Source organism: Diceros bicornis, chromosome 25 (genome assembly GCF_020826845.1).
Source record: "Diceros bicornis minor isolate mBicDic1 chromosome 25, mDicBic1.mat.cur, whole genome shotgun sequence".
NCBI lineage: Eukaryota > Metazoa > Chordata > Mammalia > Perissodactyla > Rhinocerotidae > Diceros > Diceros bicornis.
In genome coordinates, this window is record NC_080764.1 from 8894808 (window position 1) to 8918202 (window position 23395).

At 53.9% G+C, this 23395-nt stretch overlaps 3 protein-coding genes across 7 annotated transcripts in view; 1 reads left to right on the plus strand and 2 right to left on the minus strand.

The window, feature by feature from the left end:
- The window catches only part of CSDC2 (cold shock domain containing C2), a 25037-nt gene extending 14918 nt beyond the window's left edge, over window positions 1–10119 (minus strand). Inside the window, exon 1 of the mRNA XM_058567991.1 lies at window positions 9832–10119. Within this exon, the coding sequence (XP_058423974.1) occupies window positions 9832–10119 (288 nt within the window). The remainder of the gene's footprint in view (window positions 1–9831) is intronic.
- On the plus strand, window positions 9980–22908 carry POLR3H (RNA polymerase III subunit H). Of its 4 annotated transcripts, none has more exons than XM_058568285.1 (7): window positions 9980–10131; window positions 10266–10396; window positions 12758–12854; window positions 17677–17763; window positions 18293–18356; window positions 19743–19944; window positions 20983–22908. In XM_058568285.1, the coding sequence occupies exons 2-7, from the start codon at window positions 10286–10288 to the stop codon at window positions 21034–21036; spliced, it is 615 nt and encodes a 204-aa protein (XP_058424268.1). In that variant the 5' UTR covers window positions 9980–10131; window positions 10266–10285; the 3' UTR covers window positions 21037–22908. The 4 variants fall into 4 exon arrangements, with proteins under 4 accessions (XP_058424268.1, XP_058424267.1, XP_058424270.1 ...); XM_058568284.1 differs by having other exon boundaries at window positions 9980–10081; XM_058568287.1 differs by lacking the exon at window positions 9980–10131 and having other exon boundaries at window positions 10334–10396; window positions 12599–12854.
- Window positions 22459–23395, minus strand: part of ACO2 (aconitase 2) — a 52879-nt gene continuing 51942 nt past the window's right edge. For both annotated transcript variants that reach the window (XM_058568271.1, XM_058568272.1), the window contains one exon: window positions 22459–22989. In XM_058568271.1, the coding sequence (XP_058424254.1) occupies window positions 22852–22989 (138 nt within the window). In that variant the 3' untranslated portion in view covers window positions 22459–22851. The remainder of the gene's footprint in view (window positions 22990–23395) is intronic.

Below are 23395 nucleotides of genomic sequence, written 5' to 3' on the forward strand. Positions count from 1 at the left end.
GACCTCCAGGCCAGTTCTGAGGAGTTGAGGCCTGGTCTGCTGTGGACAAGGCCAAGGCCAGAGCTGAGGGCCTCGCCCCTCCCTTCACATCCAGCCTTCTTTCCCTGAGGCCCCTCCTGCTAGCTGGCGAACATGTGCCCTGGCTGCCAGGCAGCCGGAGAGCCGTGAATGAAGGAGGCTGGGCCGAGGTTTGAAGTAGTGTTATGATTATTGTCGACAAGGAGGAGAGGGCACAGCTGTTCATTCAGGAAATGAGCAGCCGTGGCACCACCCACCCACCCACCAGCAGCTGAGTAACAAAGAAATTGTCTGCTTGAAACCAGGGGCTCGGTGCAGGCTATTTTTGTGAAAAGCTGAGAATTCAAAAGCTCATCTCCTCGAAAGCCTCCCTCGGCTTGGAGAAGCTGCAGCGGTGGGGCAGAGCAGAGCAGCTCATGAATGCTATTGATTCCACCCATGTTGTAATTCCCACTCCATTATCGACTGTCAGCCTAGCAAAAGGGCAGTCCTTGAATCCACATAACCCTTTAAGGGCCATACATCCCTCAGGTATCGGTGCCACTTGACAGATGCGGAAACTCAGGCACAGAGAGGTTAAGAAACTTGCCTAGCATCACCCAGCTGGTAATGGAGCTGGGATTAAAACACAGGGATTCTGGCTTCATTACACTCTTATTCTTTCTGCTACACCACACTGCCTTTGAAACTTCTCTTCAGTTCCCTGGATGCTCATCTCCTGCACTGTGGGACTTGTCTCCAGCCTGTATTAAGGATTTTGCCCAGTAAATCAGAATGGTCCTTCCTTCCCCTCTCCTTGTCCCCTAGTCGTCTTCTCCAATCTGACTACTGCTCTTCTGCCAGAAAAGATCTTTTTCTGCAGCTCTGACCACATCATTTGTTCATTCATTCGTACATTCAACAGATATTTATTGGCTACTTACCATGTGCCAGATGGTCTAGGCTGGAATTCAGCAATGAACAAGACAGATACCCACCTTGAGTTTACGAAGCTCATGTCTTATCTAGGAAGAGACACAGTACAAAGTATACAAACAAACAAACATATAATCACAAATTATGAAGACAAGCAGAGTGAGACGAAGGAGACCAGCAGGGCAGAGACCACCTGCTGAGGATCACTCTGAGAAGGCACCCTGTAAGCTGAGCCCAAGGGATGAGAAGGAGCGAGCCTTGCAAAAAGAAGGAGAAAAGTCTTTCCCAAAGAGGGAACAGCATGGTGAACTCTCAGAGGCAGGAAAGAACTCTGCACGTTCAAGGAATTTCAGGTCACCCATGTGGCTGGAGTAGGGAGCAGGAGGAGGGCAGGGGCCGCATTGGGTGGGGTTGGGGGGCCTGGCAAGAGGCCTGCTCTCGTCTGAAATGAGATGGGAAGGCACGACATGCTCCTGCCTCCAAACTATTGCTGGCAGCCTCGCAGCCTCGTCTAGGGTAATGATCAACGCAGGCAGGAGCACGGAGGGGTCCCTGGCTTTGGCCCAGGGGCTGGAGCCAGCACTTTGGCCCACGGGTGAGGGTCTCCTTGTGCTGTAGCTGCCCTCAAGTCACCGGGAGGAGCTCTCTGTGATGGGGTGACGGGGTCCCTGTCCTGCAGCCGGCCTCCCATGCACCCTGCCCTGAGGACCTGGGGCTGGAGCAGCCAGGCTGACCCCCAGCTGACCCAGGGCTGGGATGGGCTGTGAGCTAGGCCTCCGTCAGCCATCTGTCCACACATGCACACTCCTGAACACCCGGGGCCGTGGGCCTCCAGCCTTCGCAACACTTACGGCTCACCTCCCTCTTCAGCTTCTGGGTAGGCCCTCCCTGACTACCCTGGCTAGAGCGGCAGTCCCCACTCACTGGCTATCACGTGATTCATGTGACTCCTCTCGACAGCAATGCCTGAAATGATCTCCTGCATCTGTTGGTTTCCTGTTTCCCCTTGGTCCCCCTCCCCGGGAGACAAGTCCCCAGAGCAGGGCCTCCTGCACAGCGGCCCCAACAAACACCTGTTGATTTCTGTACTTTGCTTTTGGCTCAAGCCAGAACAGAGAGCCACATCCCGGACGCTTTCTGTAGGTCCCTTCTAGAACCACCGTTCCCAGCGGCACTGCAGCGCTGCCTTTGCCTCCATGGAGGGGCACTTTAAAAAGGCCCAAACGAGCCGGCCCGGTGGCGCAAGCGGTTAAGTGCGCGCGCTCCGCTGCGGCGGCCCGGGGTTCGCTGGTTCGGATCCCGGGCGCGCACCGACGCACTGCTTGGTGAGCCATGCTGTGGCGGCGTCCCATATAAAGTGGAGGAAGATGGGCACCGATGTTAGCCCAGGGCCGTCTTCCTCAGCAAAAAAAGAGGAGGATTGGCGGATGTTAGCTCAGGGCTGATCTCCTCACAAAAAAAAAAAAAAAAAAAAAAGGCCCAAACGAGAATGGTTCCCGGGCCTGTTCAGACACTGTCAAGGGCATCGTTCTGGGGCTGGCCCCGTGGCTTAGCGGTTAAGTGCACGTGCTCCACTACTGGCGGCCCGGGTTCGGATCCCGGGCATGCACCAACGCACTGCTACTCCAGCCATGCTGAGGCCACGTCCCACATACAGCAACTAGAAGGATGTGCAACTGTGACATACAACTATCTGCTGGAGCTTTGGGGGGAAAAAAGGAGGAGGATTGGCAATAGATGTTAGCTCAGAGCCGGTCTTCCTCAGCAAAAAGAAGAGGATTAGCATGGATGTTAGCTCAGGGCTGATCTTCCTCACAAAAAAAAAAAGGGCATCGTTCTGCTCCTCAGAACCTCCATTCCTTTTTTTTTTTTTTTGCTAAGGAAGAATCACCCTGAGCTAACATCTGTTGCCAATCTTCCTCTTTTTTGCTTGAGGAAGATTAGCCCTGAGCTAACATCTGTGCCAGTCTTCTGTTTTGTCTGTGGGTTGCTGCCACAGTATGGCTGACGAGTGGTGTTGGTCCACGCCCAAGATCCAAATCCGCAAACCCAGGCCGCCAAAGTGGAGCACGCCAAATTTAACCACTATGCCACCGGGCCAGCCCCTCTCCATTCCTTGAGAACCTAGAGTAAGCCCTTTGAGGGCTCAGAATCAAGAAAATCTGGACCTACTCCCACCCCTGGTTAGTTTCCATATTGTGATGGAAAATGTTTTTCTCCTTGCTGTGGCTGTTAGAAAGCTTGGAACCAAATTCTTCTTCCACCACCAGCAAGTTTACAGGACCATGCACATCCCAGGGCTAATCTTTTCTTTTCATCCTTTCATTTAATCATCCGACAAATATTTGTCCTGGACTTATTGTGTGCCTGGAACTTTTCTAGGTACTGGGGAATCAACAGGGAACAAAATCCTTGTCTTTGTGACACTTACAGTCAAGAAGAGGGAGAGAGATCATAAAACAACCAAATAAATGATTATGTCGTATGTCGGGAGGCAATAGATGCTGTAGAACAGAGAAGTGGGGTAGGGAGTGGGGGGTGGTGTTGGGTGGCCTGTAAATTAAAAGGGGGTGGGGGTGGGGAGTGCGTCAGGGAAAGCGTCACTGGGGTGACAGTAAAACAACGACCTGGAGGAGGCAAGAAGGAAAGACATGAGGATGGTGACAGGAAGAGTGTTCCAGGGAGAGGGAACAGCACCAAGCAGAGGCCTTGAGTGGGGAGTGTGCTTGGGGTGTCAGAAACAGCCACCAGGCAGAGGAATGGGGCATGCTATAGGAGAGGTAATGGGTGGGGGACCCCCAAGGGCTATGAAGGCTGTCCTAAGGACTGGCTCTTCCCCCAAATGAGATGGAGCACTACAGGGTCCAGACGGGAGGACTCAGAATTTCAGAGCAACATTTTACAGCATCTCTCTGGCTTCTGTGCTGAGTATAGACTGTGGGGGATGAGAACAGGATGAGGAAGCCAGGGCAGAGGCTGCTGCAGGGGCCCAATGAGGGGTGAGTGTGGCTGGGACCCAAGAGTAGCAGAGGAGGTGATGGGGAGGATTTGGATTCTGGATGCATTTTGGAGGTAGAAACAACAGGATTTGTTCAAGGGTTCATGGAGGGTGTGAGAGAGAAAGAGGAGTCAAGGATGACTCCCAGGTTTTGGCCTGAGCAACAGGAAGAATGGAGAAGTCATTTTCTAAGACAGGGAGACTGTTGAAGGGGGAAGAAGAGTATCCTCTACCCACTCTGGGTGCTTTCTGGCTGGGCTACAAATTAAATCAACATGAGATCCGAACAGCAGGAGAAAATCAAACAAAGTTTAATAACATGTATACATGGGAGAAACTCAGAAAATAGAAACCAAGCAACTCGTTGTTCTGACTAAGCTGCTCACTTAAGTATTTTCATCCAAAGGAGAGGAGGGTGCTGAGGGGTAGTGGTTTGGGATTCCAGAGGGGAAGAAGACAATTCACATGGAGATGGAAATGCAAATGTTTGTCAGACAACTCTTTACAGGGCCACCTATAGAGAATGTGGCTGGAGAGACAGAATTTTTGATAAGATGGGCTTGTTGGTGCCTTTCTTGTCGCATCTGTTTTACATTATACTACAGCTATCATATGGTAGTGGCTCCTTCCTGAAACAGGCCTTCTATGTTAAATTCTTTAGGCAGTTAATGGGGGAGGTTAAATGTCCATCAGAGAAAATAATCAAGGTAAAGAGACATATTTTGATGTGGCCAATTTTGATGATAGGAGCAGGTTGGTGGGGTACAGATGACCAGGAGCTCCATTCTGGCTCAGGTCAAGCTTGGGTCGCCAAGTGGAGATGGGGAGCAGGCAGGTGGACATATGAATCTGGCACTGGGGGAGAGGGCTGGCTGGAGATGGACATGTGGGAGCCATTGGTGGATGGATGCTGCTCAAGGCCAGGAGGTCCCAAGAGGTCGCCAGGCATGCACATAGACTGCAGAGGTGAGCCCTGAGGCCTGCAGACATTTAGAGGTGCGGGGAGGAGTCCATGAAGTTGGGGGAGGACCTGGTGAGCATGGGCTCCTGGAAACCACGTAGAAAGAGTGTGTGAAGGAGGAGAACTACCACTGGATTTGGCATCATGGAGGCCATTAGTGACCTTGAGAAAGCGGTTTGGGCTGAGAGGTAGGGCCAAAAACCTGCCTGGCACAGGTTGAAGAGAGAACAAGAAGAGACGATTTGGAAAGAGCAAATGCAGATGACTCCCTCAAGCAATTTTGCTGGTAAAGGATGCAGAAAATGGGGCACTAGCTGGAGGGAAAGGGGGCTGACAAAGGTTTTTTTTTTAAGATCTGAAAAAGTTTTAATTGCTCTTTTAATTTAAATTTTATTCATTTTTCAATAGGAAATATATTCCCATGATCTCAAGCATCAAAGATTCCAAAGGGCATTTGGTAAAAAATTCTCCCTCCTATCCTGTCCCTCGCCCACACCCCCGGCCATTCAGTTCCTCACCCTGGAGGCAACCAGTGTCATCAGTTGCTGGTGTACCTGCTCAAAGCATGCACGGACGCATGCAAAGTATTATTTTTCTCCTTTTTTTACACAAATGGTAATGTCCCACACACACTGCTGTGACCTGCATTTTTATACTTAATAATGTATCTTGAATATCACTCTATATCAATACACAAAGAGCATTCTCATTCTTTTTTGTGGCTTCATATTAGTCCATTGTATGATATACTGTATATATTTTTTTATCCAGTCCTCCACTGATAGACAATCATTTGAGATCGGTTCATTACTATCTCCATTTTGCAGAGAGGCAGCTAAGGCCCGGAGAGGTTCATCTGCTTTGCCACGGTTGCTCAGCTGGTGCGCTGTGGTGTGGGAACTCCGTGCCCTTACCCACCCACTTGACTCTCCTCCTCCTTCTCCTCCTGGGTTTAGTTTCCAACCCTTATTTCTCCTGCACTCCTACGCTCTTAGCAAGTATTTTGCTATCCTTTTGTTCATTCAAATAACACATATTTACAAGCCCTGACCATCTGCCAGGCACAAGGCTAGGCCAAGACGATGTGGAGGGACATGACAGAGAAGTCCTGTGCTGTCGAGGAGCTTGCAGACTAAGTCTTTGTGTGTTTTTGTAAGCCACCTCACTTCCAGGGAATGATGCAGACAGTTAATAAAGAAGGCTGGTCCCTGTTTTTACTAATGAGGAAACCGAACATGCCAACAACTCCCTGTCGCAATCGTGTGAGCCGAATACTGTAAAAGAAGCCTGGGAACCCCAAACACTGAACTCTGCGATGCTGGCCCCCTCCCCCAGCCTGGCCCTCCTCCAGTTTCCCATCTCAGTGAAAGGCCCACCACCCAGCCAGTGGCTACAGCTCTCAGCGCTGGCTCCTTCCACTTCCATCCCCAGGTTATCCACCCTGTCACTGAGACCATCCCCTGGAGACCTCTGGACTCTGCCCAACTTTGCTCTCCACGCCTACCAGGAGAGTAGGCTACCAAGAGTAGGCTCGCTCAGGCCTACTCTTACAGGACCCACCCAATAACGTCCTTCTTGGTCTTCTTGTCTTCATCCCAGCCCCTTCCCGTCCACTGTCCATCCAGCTGATGTGTCACTGTGTCATTTCCCTGTTCTAACCTTGGAAGGCTTCCCTTTGCTGACCTCGGGCTAATGTTGTGGCACGACCCAGTGTTTAGGAGGATCATGGGCTCTGGAGCCTGAATCCCAGCTCTGCCACTAATTAGCTGTGTGACCTTGAATGACCTACTTAACCTCTCTTTGCTTTAAATGAGGTGAAATGAGATAATGAGATAAATGAGAATGATAAATGATAATGAGACAAATTAGCTAATGATAATAATAGCCCCCACCTTATATAGCTGTTGTGAGCATTAAAAGTTAATGAATATTATAATGATAAGGCCCTTAGGGCTGGCCTCACGGCTTAGCGGTTAAGTTCATGCGCTTCCATACTGGCAGCCCGGGTTCGGATCCCAGGTGTGCACCAACGCACCGCTTCTCCGGCCATGCTGAGGCCGCGTCCCACATACAGCAACTAGAAGGATGTGCAACTGTGACGTACAACTATCTACTGGGGCTTTGGGGAAAAAAAAAATTAAAAAGAAAAAAAGGCCCTTGGGATCTGGATCCTGCTTAGGTCTCCAGTTTCACCAATTCACATCTCCCCTATAAATCAGCTAAAATACTTTTGATTCCCTGAGAGTGTCAAATTCTCTCTCTCTCTCTGTCCTCTCCCCAACCCCTCTGAGCTGAAGCTGGGCCGGGACCAGTTCTTCTTCCCCATTGAATCTCTAACAGCTGGGCACATGGTATGTTGAATGAATGAATGAAAGAATGTGAAAATGAATGATTGAATTTGGGTTCTGATGGATGAGTAGGAGTTTTCCAGGTAAAAAAGTGTTCAAGGCAGGGCTATAAAAGGGCTTGCTCTATCTGAAGCTTGGTACCTGTGGGGTTACTGTAAATATTCAATAAGAACGTGATTACCATGGGCCGGACCCGTGGCTTAGCGGTTAAGTGCGCACGCTCTGCTGCTGGCGGCCCGGGTTCGGATCCCGGGCGCGCACCGACGCACCGCTTCTCCGGCCATGCTGAGGCTGCATCCCACATGCAGCAACTAGAAGGATGTGCAACTATGACATACGACTATCTACTGGGGCTTTGGGGAAATAAATAAACAAAAAAAAATCATTAAAAAAAAAAGAACGTGATTACCAGGGCCGGCCCAGTGGCGTAGTGGTTAAGTGTGCATGCTCCGCTTCAGTGGCCCGAGGGTTCGCGGGTTCGGATCCCGGGTGCGCACTGACCCACCGCTCATCAAGCCATGCTGTGGCGGCATCCTGTATAAGGTAGAGGAAGATGGGCACGGATGTTAGCCCAGGGCCGATCTTCTTCGGCAAAAAGAGGAGGCTTGGCATCGGATGTTAGCTCAGGGCTGATCTTCCTCACACTCACATGAAAAAGAACATGATTACCTTTTGACCTTGTTCCCAACACAGACACAGATGAAAAGAAGTTAATATTGTCAATTTGCTGTCTTCTTGTTTAACCTGAGGGGTAATTCAAGGGTCACAAGGGTTTTTGAGCTTCTTTTACAGAAGAAAGAGAATGGTTCAAAGATCACCAGATAACCAGCCCCCCAGCTGCCGTTGACGCCCAGAAGTCAGATTGCCCAGGGGCTTATCTGAAGTGAAAGAAACACGGATTACCCTTTTGTTTCTCTGAAACTCCTCCTCCCCAGCCCCCTGCTTTCTTCTCTTGTTAAGGCGTATTTGAGAGACTCTATACTCCTGTCTTCTCATTTTGGCCAATTCGAATAAACCTTTCTCCATCTCTAAGCACAAACGCCTCAGTGATCGGCTTACTGCGCACTGGGCACACAAATTTGAGATTAAGCAGTTTGGTATCACACACTCAGGGCTGGAGGCTCCCAGTGTCTGGAGGACAGAAGGAAAGTGAGGCTGGAGAGGAAGGCTGCGTTCAGTCTAGACCTTTCTGTGACAGTGTGGAGGTTGCTTGCAGGAGAGACTGAGACCAGGAGCTGGGGTGTGTGGATAAACTTCAGAGGAGCAATGAAGAAGCCCCAACCAGGGCAGTAGCAGCGGGAATGAAATGAAGAGGGAGGATTTGAGAGATATTTGAGAGAAATAATTTATATAATCTCCTAAACACTTTTACCAAATGCCTCCTAAGAATGATGTTAGGGGATTGTGGGAATAAAAAGCTGAAGTAGCACTTTCTCTTGTCATCAAGTAGCTGAAATCCTAGGAGAGAGAGATAAACGTATAAATAAAAATATAGATGCAGGGAAGGCCAAATTCAGTATTACTACAGCCAGTCTCATGGAGAGATCTCTGTAAAGAGATCAGCAAATTAAAGCACTATGCATTTCTGAGTGTCTCTGTCATCTACGCAAACCTCTCTTTTTTTTTTTTTTTTTTTTTTGTGAGGAAGATCTGCCCTGTGCTAACATCTGCCAATCCTCCTTTTTTTTGCTGAGGAAGACTGGCCCTGGGCTAACATCCGTGCCCATCTTCCAACACTTTATACAGGATGCTGCCACAGCATGGCTTGCTGCCACAGCATGGCTTGCCAAGTGGTGCGTTGCTGCGAGCTGGGGGTCTGAGCCGGCGAACCACGGGCTGCCGCATCTGAGCGCACGCATTTAACCGCTTGCGCCACCGGGCCGCCCCCCCCAACCTCTTTTTAAGTTTTCAAATTTTTATTTGGTTAAAACACACTACCTAGAGGCAGTGTGGTGTTGAGGTTTAGACAGGGCCCACTTCTATCACTTAGCAGCCCGTGATTTTGGACAAGTTATTGAATTCTCTCAGCCCATGTTAGCTATCATATGAAGATGAATGGTACTGGAACATGGGGGAGAGAGAACAAGATGGGGCTGGAGGCCTGGGTAGCGGCAGGGCAGATCCTGCAGGGCCTTGTGAGCTACCACAAAGGTTTTGGACTTTATTATTAGTTCAGTGAGAAGCCACCGAGGTTGTGTTTTGTGCCAATTTATTATCACTTTTCAATTGAGATGTAATCTGCCTACGATTAAATGTGAAGATCTTAAGTGTTGAATTCAATGAGGTTTCAAAATTGTATACAACTGCGTAAGAAAATACAAAATATTTCTATCACCGCAGAAAGGCCCCGCCTGCCCCTTTCCAGTCAATTCTGCCCGTCTCCAGAGTACTGAAAGGTCTAAGCCGATTGTGTTTGCGTTTTCAAAGGATCACTCTGGCTGCGGCGCACGGGACGGCCTGGACCAGCAACAAGAGAATGTCACAGGCCAGACGAGAGATGACCGGATTGCCCCGAGGTCGCCTAGCAACCAGAAAGTGTTGTCTGTGGGTTGACCGCTCCGCGAGGGCGGAAAGGGGAAGACCCGCCCCACCCAGGCCCCGCCCACCACGCTCCGCCAAGAGCCAGTAGGCAGCCCCGCCCCGCGCGAGGGGGCGGGCAGAGGTTTCTTATTGGTCGGTTCTCCGGAAGCGACGGGATTCGTAATCTCGGGGAAAGTCTCGCCGCTGCCGGCTGCGTGTGGGTGCGCGGTGCGTGGTGGCGGCGCGTGGCGAGTGGCCCTGTGGCGCGTGGCGGGCAGGGGCGGGGCCGCGCGTCCCCGCGCTGGACCGACGGGACCTCCCGTGAGCCTCAGTTTCCTCTCTTTGCAGTAGCGGAGCATGCTGCGCCCGGGGTATTCCACGCTCTACCGTGCAGCTGCGCTACCGGTCTGGGGTGGGGGGCCTCAGCGATTGGGACGGGACGGAGGGGGCTCGGGGATCCTCACCGCCCCAGGCCCCGGTGCGTGACTGACCCTCCCGTTCCCAGAGCGCCCAGCGCAGGCCGCGATGTTCGTCCTGGTGGAGATGGTGGACACCGTGCGGATCCCCCCGTGGCAGTTTGAGAGGAAGCTCAACGACTCCATTGCCGAGGAGCTGAACAAGAAGTTGGCCAACAAGGTACTGGGCCCACGGGGTAGCGGGCAGGCCCTGGCACGGGAGGGCCCAACGCTGCCCACCTGCCCGCTTCAGGCCTGGCCTTGGTCATGTCAAGCCTTGGCCTTGAGCAAGTAGCTTAACGTCTCAGAACACGGTTTCCTCACCCGTGCGTGGGATGGGGGTAATCCTTACCCACAAGGGTGTTGGAGGGAATCAAAAGAGAAATTGGGTTTGAAAAAGGCCGTTGTAACTGAGAGGTGCTAGATTCCACACTTAGAGATTACTTTGCAATCTTAGGCAAGTCATTTACCCCCTCTGGGCCTCAGTTTCCATTTGTAAAATGGAAATAAAAATTGCTGTCCAACCATGCCTTGTTTTTGTGAAGATGGAGGGTAGTTTAGAGTTAACCAATAGGAGATTTATCCATTCATTCCTGCAAAAAAATATTTGTGCACCCTCTATGTGCCAGGCCTGCACACCCTACTGCCAGCTCGTCAGAGGCCTTGCCACTGCCTTTTCTGTCGTCAGCCTCCCTCCTCAGTTATTCTGTGCCATGTTACTCTTTCCTTCTTTGCACTTATACACTCTATGTTCTTATTTGTTGATTTGGTTATTGTTTTTCTCTTTCCTCTGCATTTGTTTATTTGGTTATTGTTTTTCTCTTTCCTCTGCATGAGGGTAGAGACCTTTCCCCACAGTATTCCCCATATTTAGGCAGAGCCTGGCACAGAGTAGATGTTCCATGATTGTCTGTTGATCGAGTGAATGAAACAGACAAGATTCTGCCCTGTAGTGTGGTGGGAGAGCAGATGTGAATGAGAGGGTCCCACAGTTGAGCGCATGATGACAAGTAGAGGTAAATGCTGCAAAAGATAGGTATCCACAAGCCTGTGGAACGAAGAAACTTCACCTACGATGAGGGAGACAAGTGGCTTTGTTAGGGAGGTGGCACTTGTGCTTGAGCTGAGATCTGATGGAAAAACTAACTAGGGAATTCATTTTTGGGGGGTGGGAGGAGGCTGGGCAGAGAGAAGAGCTGTGCAAGCAGAGGAAACAGCATGTGCAAAGGCCCTGTGGCAGGAGGAACTATTACACCATCACAGCATGGTGGAGGCTGGTGTGCCCTGGGCAGAGGGAGAGAGGGGAGGGCAGGCTGGAAGGGTGGCAGGAGCCAGGCTGCACAGGGCCTGCAGGACTTCATGGGAGTATTGGTCTTCATCCATAGAACAGTGGGAGGTGATAGGCTGAGAAGGAGCCAGCAGGAGGAAGATTGGCTGTCTTTCTACAGGAGGCAGGTCCCTTCCATAGAAGCTGAGGTCACAGAAGGAGGGTGTCCAGATCTGGGGAGTTGTTGGTGGGGAGAACTCACGGAGTCCTTAGTGGATGGCTTCTGGTAACTTTGTGAGGTAGAAGGCGAGGGGTCTGTGGGGAGATGAAGTGTGAACATTGTGGAGAGAGAAGGTGTGAAGAGTCCAGGAAGGGAATGCAGTCCCTTTGGGGCACAGGTCCTTCAGTGACCTCTTCAGACAAGTCTTCCTGTATTTGAGTTACTGAGTCACTGAGAGGAGGCCACACAGAAGAGGCCTATGGTCCAGCCAGGCTCTGTGCCTCATCGCTGTGATGTCTGGCCAGGACTCCGAGTTCCCTGAGCTTCTTGCTAATCCTTGAATGGTCCTGCAAGGTCTCTGATTGGGAGGTGATGACACTGGTGGCAGATAAGCAGACACCAAGTGGACAGTTGTTTAGAGCACCGTGGGGTGGGGATGGGGCATGGGCTCTTCTCTGCCCAGTCTCAGGGCCTTGGCCATGTGTCACTCTTCCAGCCTCAGTCCCTGTGGCCACATCTGTGTGAGCAGAATGGAGATCAGCTGTGGTTCTGACGCTCACTGGGCTGTGGGCTCCAGTAGGGACTTGGGGACGTTGGAAAGTGTAGTTTAACCAGGCTTCCCCTACTACTGATCTGTACTAGTAACAGTAGTGATCCTTGATCGGTGATTATTATTTCTAGTACGTGAGCCAGGTACTGGGCTAGGGGCTTCACATCCGTTCTCCCTCTTTATTTAACAACCCTGCAGCCTGGTTTGTCCATTTTTGCAGATGAGGAAACTGAGGCTCAGAGAAGGACCTTGGAGGTCACACAGTAAGTGGTGGAGCTGGCACTGTGAGCTGGATCTGCCTTGTCAGAAAAGGCCCTGCTCTTCCCAGAGCTCTGCATCCTTCCAGGGTTTCTTCCCCGTGGTCACCTCAGGCAGTGTCCCAGCTCACTTCCCACTGTAGAACGGGGATAGCCAGACCTGCTATGTGGTGGTGACAGTCTCAGGAGAGACGCCTGGGAGCTGGGCCTCGGGGTCACTGTGTATGTGCGTACACGGACGCACACAGGTTGTGTACAACGTGGGACTCTGCATCTGTCTGTTCGACATCACCAAGCTGGAGGACGCCTACGTGTTCCCGGGGGACGGCGCGTCACACACCAAAGGTGGGTGCCCTCTCCTCCTGGGGCATTGGGTTTCTTGGGGCTCAGTTTTCGGTGGTGAGAGTCCTGGTCTGGGTGTTGGGAGACCTGAGGCCTAGTCCTAACTCTGCCAGGAATTGACTGGGTGATAATGGGCAGAATCCTCCCTTCTCTGGGCCTCGGTTTCCCATCTCTAAGAAACGGGAGGTGGACAAGGTGATTCTCAAGGCCCCTCCAGCTCTCAGATTGTGTCTCTGTGTCTGTGCCGCCTTTGGTCTCGTCTGTTCCTGAGCCCTGCTCTGCCTGGCCCTCAGGCTGCTCAGTCTGGTGGGAGGTGGTGGCCAGATAGTCGCAGACACTTGGAGTGATCACTGCTAGATGAGAAGTGTGGCGAACAGAGGGAAGCGCACTGCCCCTCCTGGGGAGGAGGCTGGTTGGGGGTGGGGGGCTTTGAGGGGCGCTGGGATATAATGGTTAAAAGTGTGGCCTCTGGGTTTAAATCCCAACTCTGCCACTTATTTGCTGTGTGTCCTGAGCAGAATATGTAACCTCTGTGTGCCTCTGTTTCCTCATCTGTAAAATGCAGTTGACAGTAGATTCTATATTACAGGGCTCTTATGAGGATTACTAAATTAATATGTGCCAAGCTCTTAGAACAGGACCTTGGCACATTGCGAGTGCTCAACGGCTTATCAATTTGAATTGTTTCTCCTGGTTCTGTGGGTCAGTGAGGTGGTATTCTTCTGGGCTGGCTTGGCCAGGGCTGGATGGTGCGGGGTGGCCTCATGTGTCTGGTGGTTGGCAGACTGGTTGGTTGGGGACCTCGGCTGGGATGGCTCATCTCTGCTCCAAGTGATCTTATCTTTCAGTTGGCAAGACTGGGCGCCTGAGTTTTCAAGCCTCTGCTTCTGTCCCATTGGCCGAAGCAGGTCACATGTCTGAGGCCAGAGTCAAGGGCTAGAGAAGAGACTCCACCTCTTGATGAGAGGAGTTGCAGTCACACTGCAAAGGGGTGTGCACCCCGGGAAGGAAGGGGTGGTTAGCAGACCTGGAAAGAGAAGTAGAGGGAGGGTCACCTTGAGAAGAGCTCTCCGAGAGGGAGAAGGAATGGGGCGTTCTTCACTCTCCTGCCTGGACCCGGCCAAATCGGAAGCAGAGGACAAGGGGGCCACTGACGTGGTTCAGGGCTAGTCAGCGTGTAGACATCTGGCCTGCCATGGCTAGGCCTGCTCGCCTCCCCAGACCTGTGAATCCCAGTCTCTGGAGGTGGGGCCCTGCAGACTGTGTTAACAAGGAGCCGGGAGATTCTCACACAAGGCCGCGTTTGAAGAGCCCTGCCCTAGCCCGTACCGGTCAGCCTCTTGGCACAGAGATGTCGAGCATTCCAGAACATGCCTGGTGTCCGTGTCTGGGAATCCAGAGACTTAATTAGTTCACATGGATGCTCTTGTGCCCTGCAAAGAGCCCTGGAAACAGGCTTTGTGTATGCCGACTAGGAGCAGTTTCAGGAGCAGAAAAATAAGACGGGGATGTGAAAACAAGACCACGAGGGCCTCTGTTTACAGAGCAGGACGCCGTCTGTCGAGCTGAGCCTAGTCTCGGCCTTTGGACGGGGCCTTGGATTGTCCAGGAGAAAGTGGTAAGAGGCACCAGAACTTCAAAAAACACTGAGAGAAAAAAGTTAAATTTGAGGAAATTCTGGCCATTCATTTGGTTATTTCTGCCACTTGGTATAAGATGTTACTGTTGGTTTTCATTATTGCCGACCCCTGTTCACTCCGGGTCCCCTGTGTTCTTGGGAACAAGGTTTGAGGAGCAGAGCACTGGGTTAGGCACGTCACAGGGACCCGGATTTGAATTCTGGCTCTGGCGCCCCGGATGGGGATCTTGGGCAGGTAACTCCACCTCTTGGCCTCGGTTTCCTCATCTATAAAATGGGGTTGACACCTGCAGCTGTAAAGCTCCTCACGGCCTGTTGGGCACCATGCTGGGCAGGTTGTCACGGTGTCGTGGGGGTCCATGGCCGTGCTTCGAGGCTGACCGCCGACCCCAGGCCCCCTCCCCTGCCTTGCCAGGGCTGTGGTGGACGGGGTGCTGAGGGAGGGGCTCAGCACCTGCCCCTGCCTTTGCTTTGAGGATTACTCCTTTGCCGGTTGCCTCCTACTTCCTTCCACTTCTGCCCAGGCCAGGTTGTTTTCCCTCTCTAAGACTCAGTTTCCACATCCGGAAAAATCGTGTACTAATAGTACCTACCTCCTAAAACGATGGTGAGGCGTAAGTGAGAAAAACCACATGAAGCCTCTGGTCCGGCGTCTGGCACACAGTAGGTGCTCACACGATGTTGGCCTTTGTGATTTGTGACACTGGTCCCGATTGGCCACCTTATCCCTTATCACTTAGGGCACTTTTGCCTAGCACCAGCCCCATGTTCTCCATGCCCTCTTGGGGAGCCCCTCCTGACCTGCCCGCCATCCCCGCCCCAGGCTGGATTGGGGCCCGCCCTGAGCTCTAGAGTAGCCTGTCTTCATGCTCACCATTTGCTTTATTCTTTTTTCTTCTTTTTTTAAGTTGTGATAAAATAAATGTAACAAAATTTACGATTTTAACCGTTTTTAAGTGTGCAGTTCAGTGGCATTAAGTACCTTCACATTGTTGTGCAACCATCACCATCCATCTCCAGCACTTTTCTCTTCCCAAACAGAAACTGTACCCACTGAACACTAACCCCCCATTCTCCCTGACCCCAGCCCCGGGCAGCCACCAGTCTACTTTCTGTCTGTGAATTTGACTCCTCTGGGGACCTTGCCTGAGGGGATCATGGTATCTGTCCTTGGTTTTTCGCTCCATCCGGAGGCAGCCCTCTGTATCCTGGCACGGATTTTACTGAAGCCTACAACTGAGGACAGGGCTTCCTCTTCTTACTGGTCCTGCAGACTCAGGCTTCCCGTCTGCGGGCTAAATATCCCCAGAACTTCAGGTGGGGCTCTTGGGAGGTGGCCCCGAGACAGCACTGTCCTGGCTGGCCCTCCAGCTCGTCTGCGGCCTCCTTTTTTTAAACTGTGATATAAATCACCTACCATCAAAGTCACCCTTTCAAGCATACACTTCAGTGGGTATTAGTACATCCACAGAGCTGTGCAGCCATCACCACTCCAATTCCAGGACATTTCATCACCCCAAAAAGAAAGCCACTAGCAGTCACTCATTCTCCCCTCCCCCCAGCCCCCGGCAGCCGCTACTCTGCTGTCTGTCTCAGGGTTTGCCTCTTCTGGACATTTCATAGAAATAGACTCACACAAGATGTGACCTTTGTGTCTGGTTTCTTTCGCTGAGCTTAATGTTTTTCAAGTTTATCCACATCGTCACATAAATCAGTACTTCATTCCTTTTTGAGGCTGAATAGTATTCCGTTGTGTGGGTTTATCATGTTTTGTTTATCATTCGTCTGTCGATGGACACTTGGGTTGCTCACCACGTCATTTTGGGTGTGGTGGTTCCAGACTGGAGCTCCCTGGGTGCAGGATCGTGTGTTGTCCTGCCCGCCTAAGCCCGGTGCCCAAGCCAAGCATGGCACAGCCCTCATGGAGGCTCTGGGGATGTGGTGAACTGAACTGATGTTGGGTCGTATGGGGGACAGGGTTTTCTGTCCTGTGGGTAAGTGCCTCTTGGCTGCCCTTACCTGCTCTCCAGGTCAGCATGAGCCTCCGTCATCTTCCTGATGGCTCAGATGTTTCATGCTTGTCTCCTCACAGGGGGAGAGGGGCCACCAGCTGCCCACTCCCCTTTCCCCACGCCTTCCTGCCCAGTGGAGCCAGGGGAAGCAGCCTGGCAGGGAGCTGGGGGCCAGGTGGGCCCTGCTGTCCTTGGGGCACGGCTGGCAGATGAGGTAGCTGAGGGTGCTGCTGGTGGAAGCCTGTGTTTGGGGATTAAACCTGTTCGAGAAAGGCAGATTCGACCCCATGGCTCTGTGTGGTGGTCCAGAAGGACTTGGAGTCTCCCTATGGCAGAACAGGGCAGAACGTGAGCAGGTTACCCAGCCTCTCTGAGCTGCTTCCTCATCCTTACAGTGAGGAGGCATGACAGCTGACACAGGTGGATGGTGATGGGCACTCGGTGACCGGCAGGGGGCAGCCTCATGGTCCTTCTCTAGCCCTAGGGGTGTTCAGACCAGTGATGGACATCCCCTTCGGGGCTTTAAGCAAGAGGCAGGAGTGACAAGGTGATGGCTTCTGCCAGACCCTGTGGTCAGAGTCTGTGATGTGGGCACAGACCTTACCTGATAGTTTCCTTGGGGTCTGGTGAATGGGGACCACCTAGGGCGGGGCCCAAGAAGCCCCAGAGGCATTTTTGCTGGGTTATCGGCTCTGCCTCCCCCTGCGTAATTTCAGGGCGTTTTTAGCATCCCGTTCCAGGTCAGAGCTGTGCCCGGGGCAAGCCTCGCCAGTCAGCGGGAGTCGGGCACTTGTTTCCAGACGTGGCTCTCTCTGCCAGTTGCTTCTGTCCTCTTTAGAATTTAAAGGAGAGAGCCCGGAGGAAGGTCGGAATTGAAGTTGGAGTCATCGATGGCCCAGAATCTGGGCTCAGGTGTGACTTTCCTAACGGATTTGGGAGCCAGCCTTCAGTTCCAGGCTGCTGCTGCTGGCCTCTTACAGGCACCGAGCTGTGGCCTTGTGGGGGCCGGGGTGAGTCCAGCTCAGCTGACGGGTCTAGGCCTGCAAGGGCACTTGGCCCACAGCCGGGTAGGCTCCTGGAGCAGCCACGGGGCCTCTGGGTCTGTCTGCTGGCGTGAGGGTCAGAACAGCCATTCCTCATGTGCTCGTCACTGACCTACCTTCTTCATTTCCAGTCCATTTTCGCTACGTGGTGTTCCATCCATTCCTGGACGAGATCCTGATTGGAAAGATCAAAGGCTGCAGCCCAGAGGGAGTGCACGGTAATGGCGGCCCTGCCTCCTCAGATGAGACCCGGGAGCATGTTGGGGACAAGTGGCCAGGCCGGCCTCCCTTTAGCTTCCGTGCTGGGCCGCATGGTCAGAGGATGGGTCAGATACAGAAGCAGAATCTTCTCGTGTCAGAAAAGTTTGTGAGCAGGGGGAATACTCAGCTCCCTCCCGAGTGCCTGTAACAGGGAGGACCTCGCCAGCTGTGGGCTTCACCAGGAGGCCACAACTCAGGACCTCAGCGTGGGCACTGGAGCTGCTGGAGGTGACTCGAGGTCCTCGGCACCCACTGGTCCCTGTTGTGTGTGGTGTCCACCTCAGGTTGTGGTGGCTGCTCCGGCTGTGTGAGTGGCACAGGCAGAGGCGTGGGGCTCTGAGGTGGGGGAGGCACCCAGATTTCCATGGTGACACCTGCCCCACAGGCAGCACAGGGTAAAGGGCTTGCCTGTCGAGTATCCAGACCCCTTGTTTAAACTGTCCACTGTGAGCCCCTGTCCCATGTTGGCACCTTCGTTTCTTCCAGTCTCGCTAGGATTCTTCGATGACATTCTCATTCCCCCAGAGTCGCTGCAGCAGCCAGCCAAGTTGTATCCTCCCAAGGTTAAAGTGGGTCACAGAGGAGTGCAGGCCTCTCGGAAGGGTGGTCCCCACTCCTTGGGGTGGTCCTATCCTGTGATCCGATGCTGCTGGCCTCTGTGCCTACCCCTCCAGCCTGCACTTTTGCTCTAGAAACACCAACCTGCCTGTGCTTCCCGCACTGGCGATGGCGTCCCCATGCCCGTGCCTCTGTCTGGGCTTGGTTGTGTAGTTGGTGCACTGCAGGCGGGGGACTGTTCACTCTGCTTAGGTTGTCCCTGCAGGAATCATCTCACAGATCACTTCCCTCCAGAGGTTTCCCTGACTGGCTCCCTCCCCTCCTCCCTGATAATGTGAATGGTAGCATAGGCCAGCATTTGAGGGCTAGACTGTGTGGGTCCTGGGTGGGTTAAGTTTCCCTCTGCTGGCCTCCCCCGTTGTCCCCATCCCAGCCCTCATCCTGCTGCACTGGATTGTCTGTTTCTGCGGGTCCTCACTGAGACTGCTCACTAGGAGGGACCCCATTCTGTCACGACTGTACCCGCAGTGCGCAGCACAGGACCTGGCACGGAGGAGAGGCAGGACCCATGCGCAAGGCTGCCACTAGAGGGCAGCATGGCTCCTGTGGACTCGGAGGAGCTGGCCGGCCATCCTTTGGTTTGGCAGGCAGCTCCTGCTGGGTCTTCGCAGGGTGGGGGTGCGGTCTGTGTGTAATTCCAGAATTTGTCAGAAAACCTGGCCCAGCCTGCTGGTCCTCTCTTAGGCCGTGGGTGTTAGGGCAAGTGACCTCCCATCCCACCACTGTCCTCTTGAAAACTGGGAAAGCCCCTGTGCCGCTTGCTGGTCAGTGTCACAAGGCGTGGATGGAAAGGGGTGTGGAATCGCACTGCGCAAAGGACACAGGATGGCTTTAGCTGGCACTGAGGGCCGACTGTGGGTCCTGTGAAAAGCACTTTCTGTGGGTGCTCCTTTGTTAGCTCCTCACCACAGGCCTATTTGACAGATGGGGACCCTGAGGCACTGAGAGGTGGGCCTGGCCCCACGTCACAGCTGGTGGGTGGTGGAGCAGAGGTCTGAACTTGGCAGTCGGCCTCTGAGAGAATGCGTGGCAGGGAGGGGACCCTGGGCAGCAAGAGGCCATGGTCATTCTGTCCTGAGAGGAGGAACTCGTGCTCCGTTCTCAAGCCCCCTTCCTGCTCCGATGTCCTGGGGATGTGTGTGCGTGCTTGGCCAGGCGCCCGTGTTCCCAGCCTGGGGCCTGCTTTTCCTGTGACTTCCCAGCCAGAGTGATCTTAACCTGGGACTGATTTTCCTGGGGATGGGTGCTATGGGAGTTCCCCCATCCTCAGGGGCTCCCCCATGGCCTGGTTGTTGCTTTGACCTTGGGCCCTGCCCAGCGACGAGGCGGAGCAGGTGTGGGTGTGGGAGTACGAGACAGAGGAAGGAGCGCACGACCTGTACATGGACACCGGCGAGGAGATCCGCTTCCGGGTGGTGGACGAGAGCTTTGTGGACACATCCCCCACCGGGCCCAGCTCAGCGGAGGCCGCCTCTTCCAGCGAGGAGCTGCCAAAGAAGGAGGCTCCGTACACACTCGTGGTGAGATGGCCTGCTGCCGCTGCCCAAACCTCAGGGAACCGTGTGGTGGGAGAACTAGCAGCGAAGCGGCAGGGGAGCCGCTTCCTTGGGTGCTGACTTGGGGTTCCACTCCTAGACCCGCCCTACAGCAGGTCAGAGTGCAGGTCCCCATTGTGTGGTCGTGGGCGGTCACTTCTCCCTGGGGAGCCTCGGTTTCTACAGGCCCGGGCAGCAGTCCTTGCGCTGAGGTGGTGAAGCTGCCGTGGCTATTGGGGAGGGTGGGCAAGTCAAGACTCCTGCCTGCAAGAGGGACAGAGCCCAACCTGGATGACAAAGCTACTGATGAATGGGCTGAGGGAGAAGGAAACCAAGGGGCTTGGGAGTCAAAGCCCTGAGAGCAAGGTAGGGCTTCAGGGAGGGGTGACCCTCTGTGCGTGGGCCTGAGGCGGCATGGGAGCTGCGGCTGGCCAGGTCTGACCTGGGTTCCTTTTGTTTCTCACCCTCTGGAAACCAGACAGTGACACATGAAAGTAGGGTTTCAGGGGCTGCTGGTAGGGTTTACTGGGGTACAGTGGGCCCCAGTGGTTCGCTTTTAGGGCAGCTGTGTCTTTGTCAGAAATCTGGTGGCCCAGGGCATCACCTCTGCATGTAGAGGCTGGTGCACAGTCACTAGGCCTTTCTAGCAGCTCAGGAGGGCACGCCTAGGACTGGCTCACCGGTGCCTGTGTCTGGGCAGCCCTGGGGGTGAGGCAGGATACCTGACCCTGCTGAGGCCTTGGGGCAAGGGGCCGTGCCCTCAGAAAACCAGTGCTTTCCTTACAGGCCTCAGGAGAGGTTGGGGCAAGAGGGGAGTCTGGGCTGTGTACACCCGTGTGCCAGCTGGGAGCACTGGTGTGGCTCCTGGTTTTCCCCAAAGCCTCTGGGCTGGTGTGTGCCCCACCCTTCCTTTTGCCTCTGTTGGGCCTGCTGGGTGCCCAGGAGGGGCCCCCTTTGCCTCTTGTCTGAGTTGGCTTATGCCCTGAAGGTAGCTGAACTATGCCTGTTCTCTCTCCCTGGCAGGGATCCATTAGTGAGCCGGGCCTGGGCCTTCTCTCCTGGTGGACTAGCAGCTAGCTGTGGGCCTGACAGTGGACCCCGCCCAGTCCGGCAGACCTGCCCCAGCCCTCGGGAAGGTGGTGCAGCTGGCTGCGAAGACAGCAGCAGCTTCTGCAGATGCTGAGGAGTCAAGTCTGCGCCCTGCCAGGTTGACCACTCCCCCACCATCCTGGCCCTGCTCTTGCTCCTGGAGCTACCCCTGAAGTCCCACTGTCCCCGTGGACTTGTGCCTCTCGGTGACAGCAAAGACAATAAAGACAATAAACAACGGCAGCGTCAGTCAGGGAGAAGCTATCCTGTCTCAAAGACCCAAGGTCACCCAGTTGCCACAGCTGGGACAGCGTGTCTTTTCTTACCTCAAATCTCTTCTGGAGATGACCCCCACTAATGGCAGGACTTAGGGGCTGAGATCCCGGCTGCCTCAGGCTGGGCTCTGGGCTGGCTGAGCTTGGTGGCTGCATAAAGTAACACAGCAAGAGGCTGGCCTGGGGTAGCTGCCAGTTGCTGGTAAGAGTCTGACCTTTAAGGGACAACTGCCTTCCTTCCCACCAGCACGTGGAAGGTGGTGGGGCCTGGACTCAGCCAGACCAGCTCCATCAGGAAAGTGGAGGCTGTGGGCTTTGCTGGCCCAGGGTGAGGGCTGGTGACCCGCTGTCATGCCCCACAGCAAATACAGCAGGAAGCCTGAGGCCAACTGTCACTTTCAGACCTCAGCCACACCAGGAGCACCCTGTGGGTCTGCTGCTGATGCCAGCTCCTGGCACAAGGGCAAGCACCCCATTGTTTAGTCAGCAGAATGGCTTTGCCAGATGCCTCATGCCCCTTCACTCACTTCTGTGGGACCAGGACACTTGTTTGTAGCACCCACCAGATGCCATGTTTCTGTCAGGCAAGTCTTGTCCTGGAGAAGGGGCAGGGGCCTCCGTGGAGCCTGCCTCCTGCCCTCACCTTTTTTGGCTCACAGGGCACCAGAGTATGGAGGTGTGGGTAGTGCCAGCGGATGTCACTCTGGGGGGAGGAGAAGCTGCAGAACAGTGCCTGCCACCACCTCATGCTGAGGGGCAGAGGATGGTACACGACAGACCAGCTGTGACCTTGGACAGGGTGGCCTGTAAGATGGGCTCTGCCCACCCTCGGTGTTTGGAGGGCTAACTAACTCAATGCCCTCCAACGGGGAAGGAGGTGGCTCCATCTTGGGCTCAGTCCCCCTGATCCACCAGAATGTGGGGGGTTGGGGAGGCTGCCCTGCAGGCAGAAGTGGATTAGGACAGGGAGGTGGGGCAGAAAAGAAGTGGCAAGTCTGCTGGCTCACGTCCCGTTTGCTGCAGTGACACGTCCACCATGGTGTGGCTACCAGGGGCCTCCACTAACTTGGCTGCAAAGACCCACCCTGAACCCTGGAGTTGATAACAGCACAGACACCAACCACACACACACAGGAACAGTCACTGAATCTGAATTCTTATTTTCCTTGCAAGAGCAAAAGGTTCCTTAAAATCCTTCAGCCACGAGTGAAATGATCAGGCAGGAGAAAAACTTTAGATGGGAGTCTTGTCATCAAAAATAAATAACAGTTGCATGGAGCTGCTCAAGATTTGAATCAAACTAAAAACAGGAAGGCAGTGGGGCTGAAATATTAAGAAAGGCCCCAACCCGTGGGTCACTCGTGGGCTGAGGGAGGGGAGGGCAGGCGGCCCGGCCACACCATCTTGGAGCAGGCAGCCAAGGCTGGATTGATCAGATCCAGTTCTGATGACACGTGGAACTGCACTTGTGGCACCAGAGCCGGGTCCGAGGAGCAGGGCAGGTGGCAGTGGGTGGCAGAGCAGGACCTCACTGGTGCTGCAGCTCCTTCATTCTGTTCAGAGCACTGCCGGCGCGGAACCACTCGATCTGAGTCTCGTTGAAGGTGTGGTTCAGGAGTATGGTCTCCTGGGTCCCGTTGGGGTGCTTGATGATGCATTTCAGGGGCTGTACGGGAAGAGGCGGTGTGGGCCAAGTGGCTCCTAGGAACATGGCCCTTGGTTCTGCTCGAGGGTCAGGAAGGTGGGGTACTGCCCTGGAGCCTTGGGGGCCGGCAGGAAAATCAAGTCCTAAGCCTGGTCTGGGCCTGGGTGGCCATGGTAAGACCTGGATGGCAACCACAGGGGACTCCTGGGGCCAAGAGGGTCCTGCTGGGCATGGGCTGTTGGCCTTTGAGTGCCCAGCCAGGGCTAATGAGCACATTGTAGGAGGGCCTGAGCTGGCTCCACCCTCGTTCTCTGGGAAGGTACTTCCTTCCCTCTCTGGGAGGGTGCCTGGAGAATTTAAGGGCCCTTCCAGCTGGAACAAAGGCTCATGGGAAGAGGTGCACATGGGGCCAGGTATAGAAGGAGAG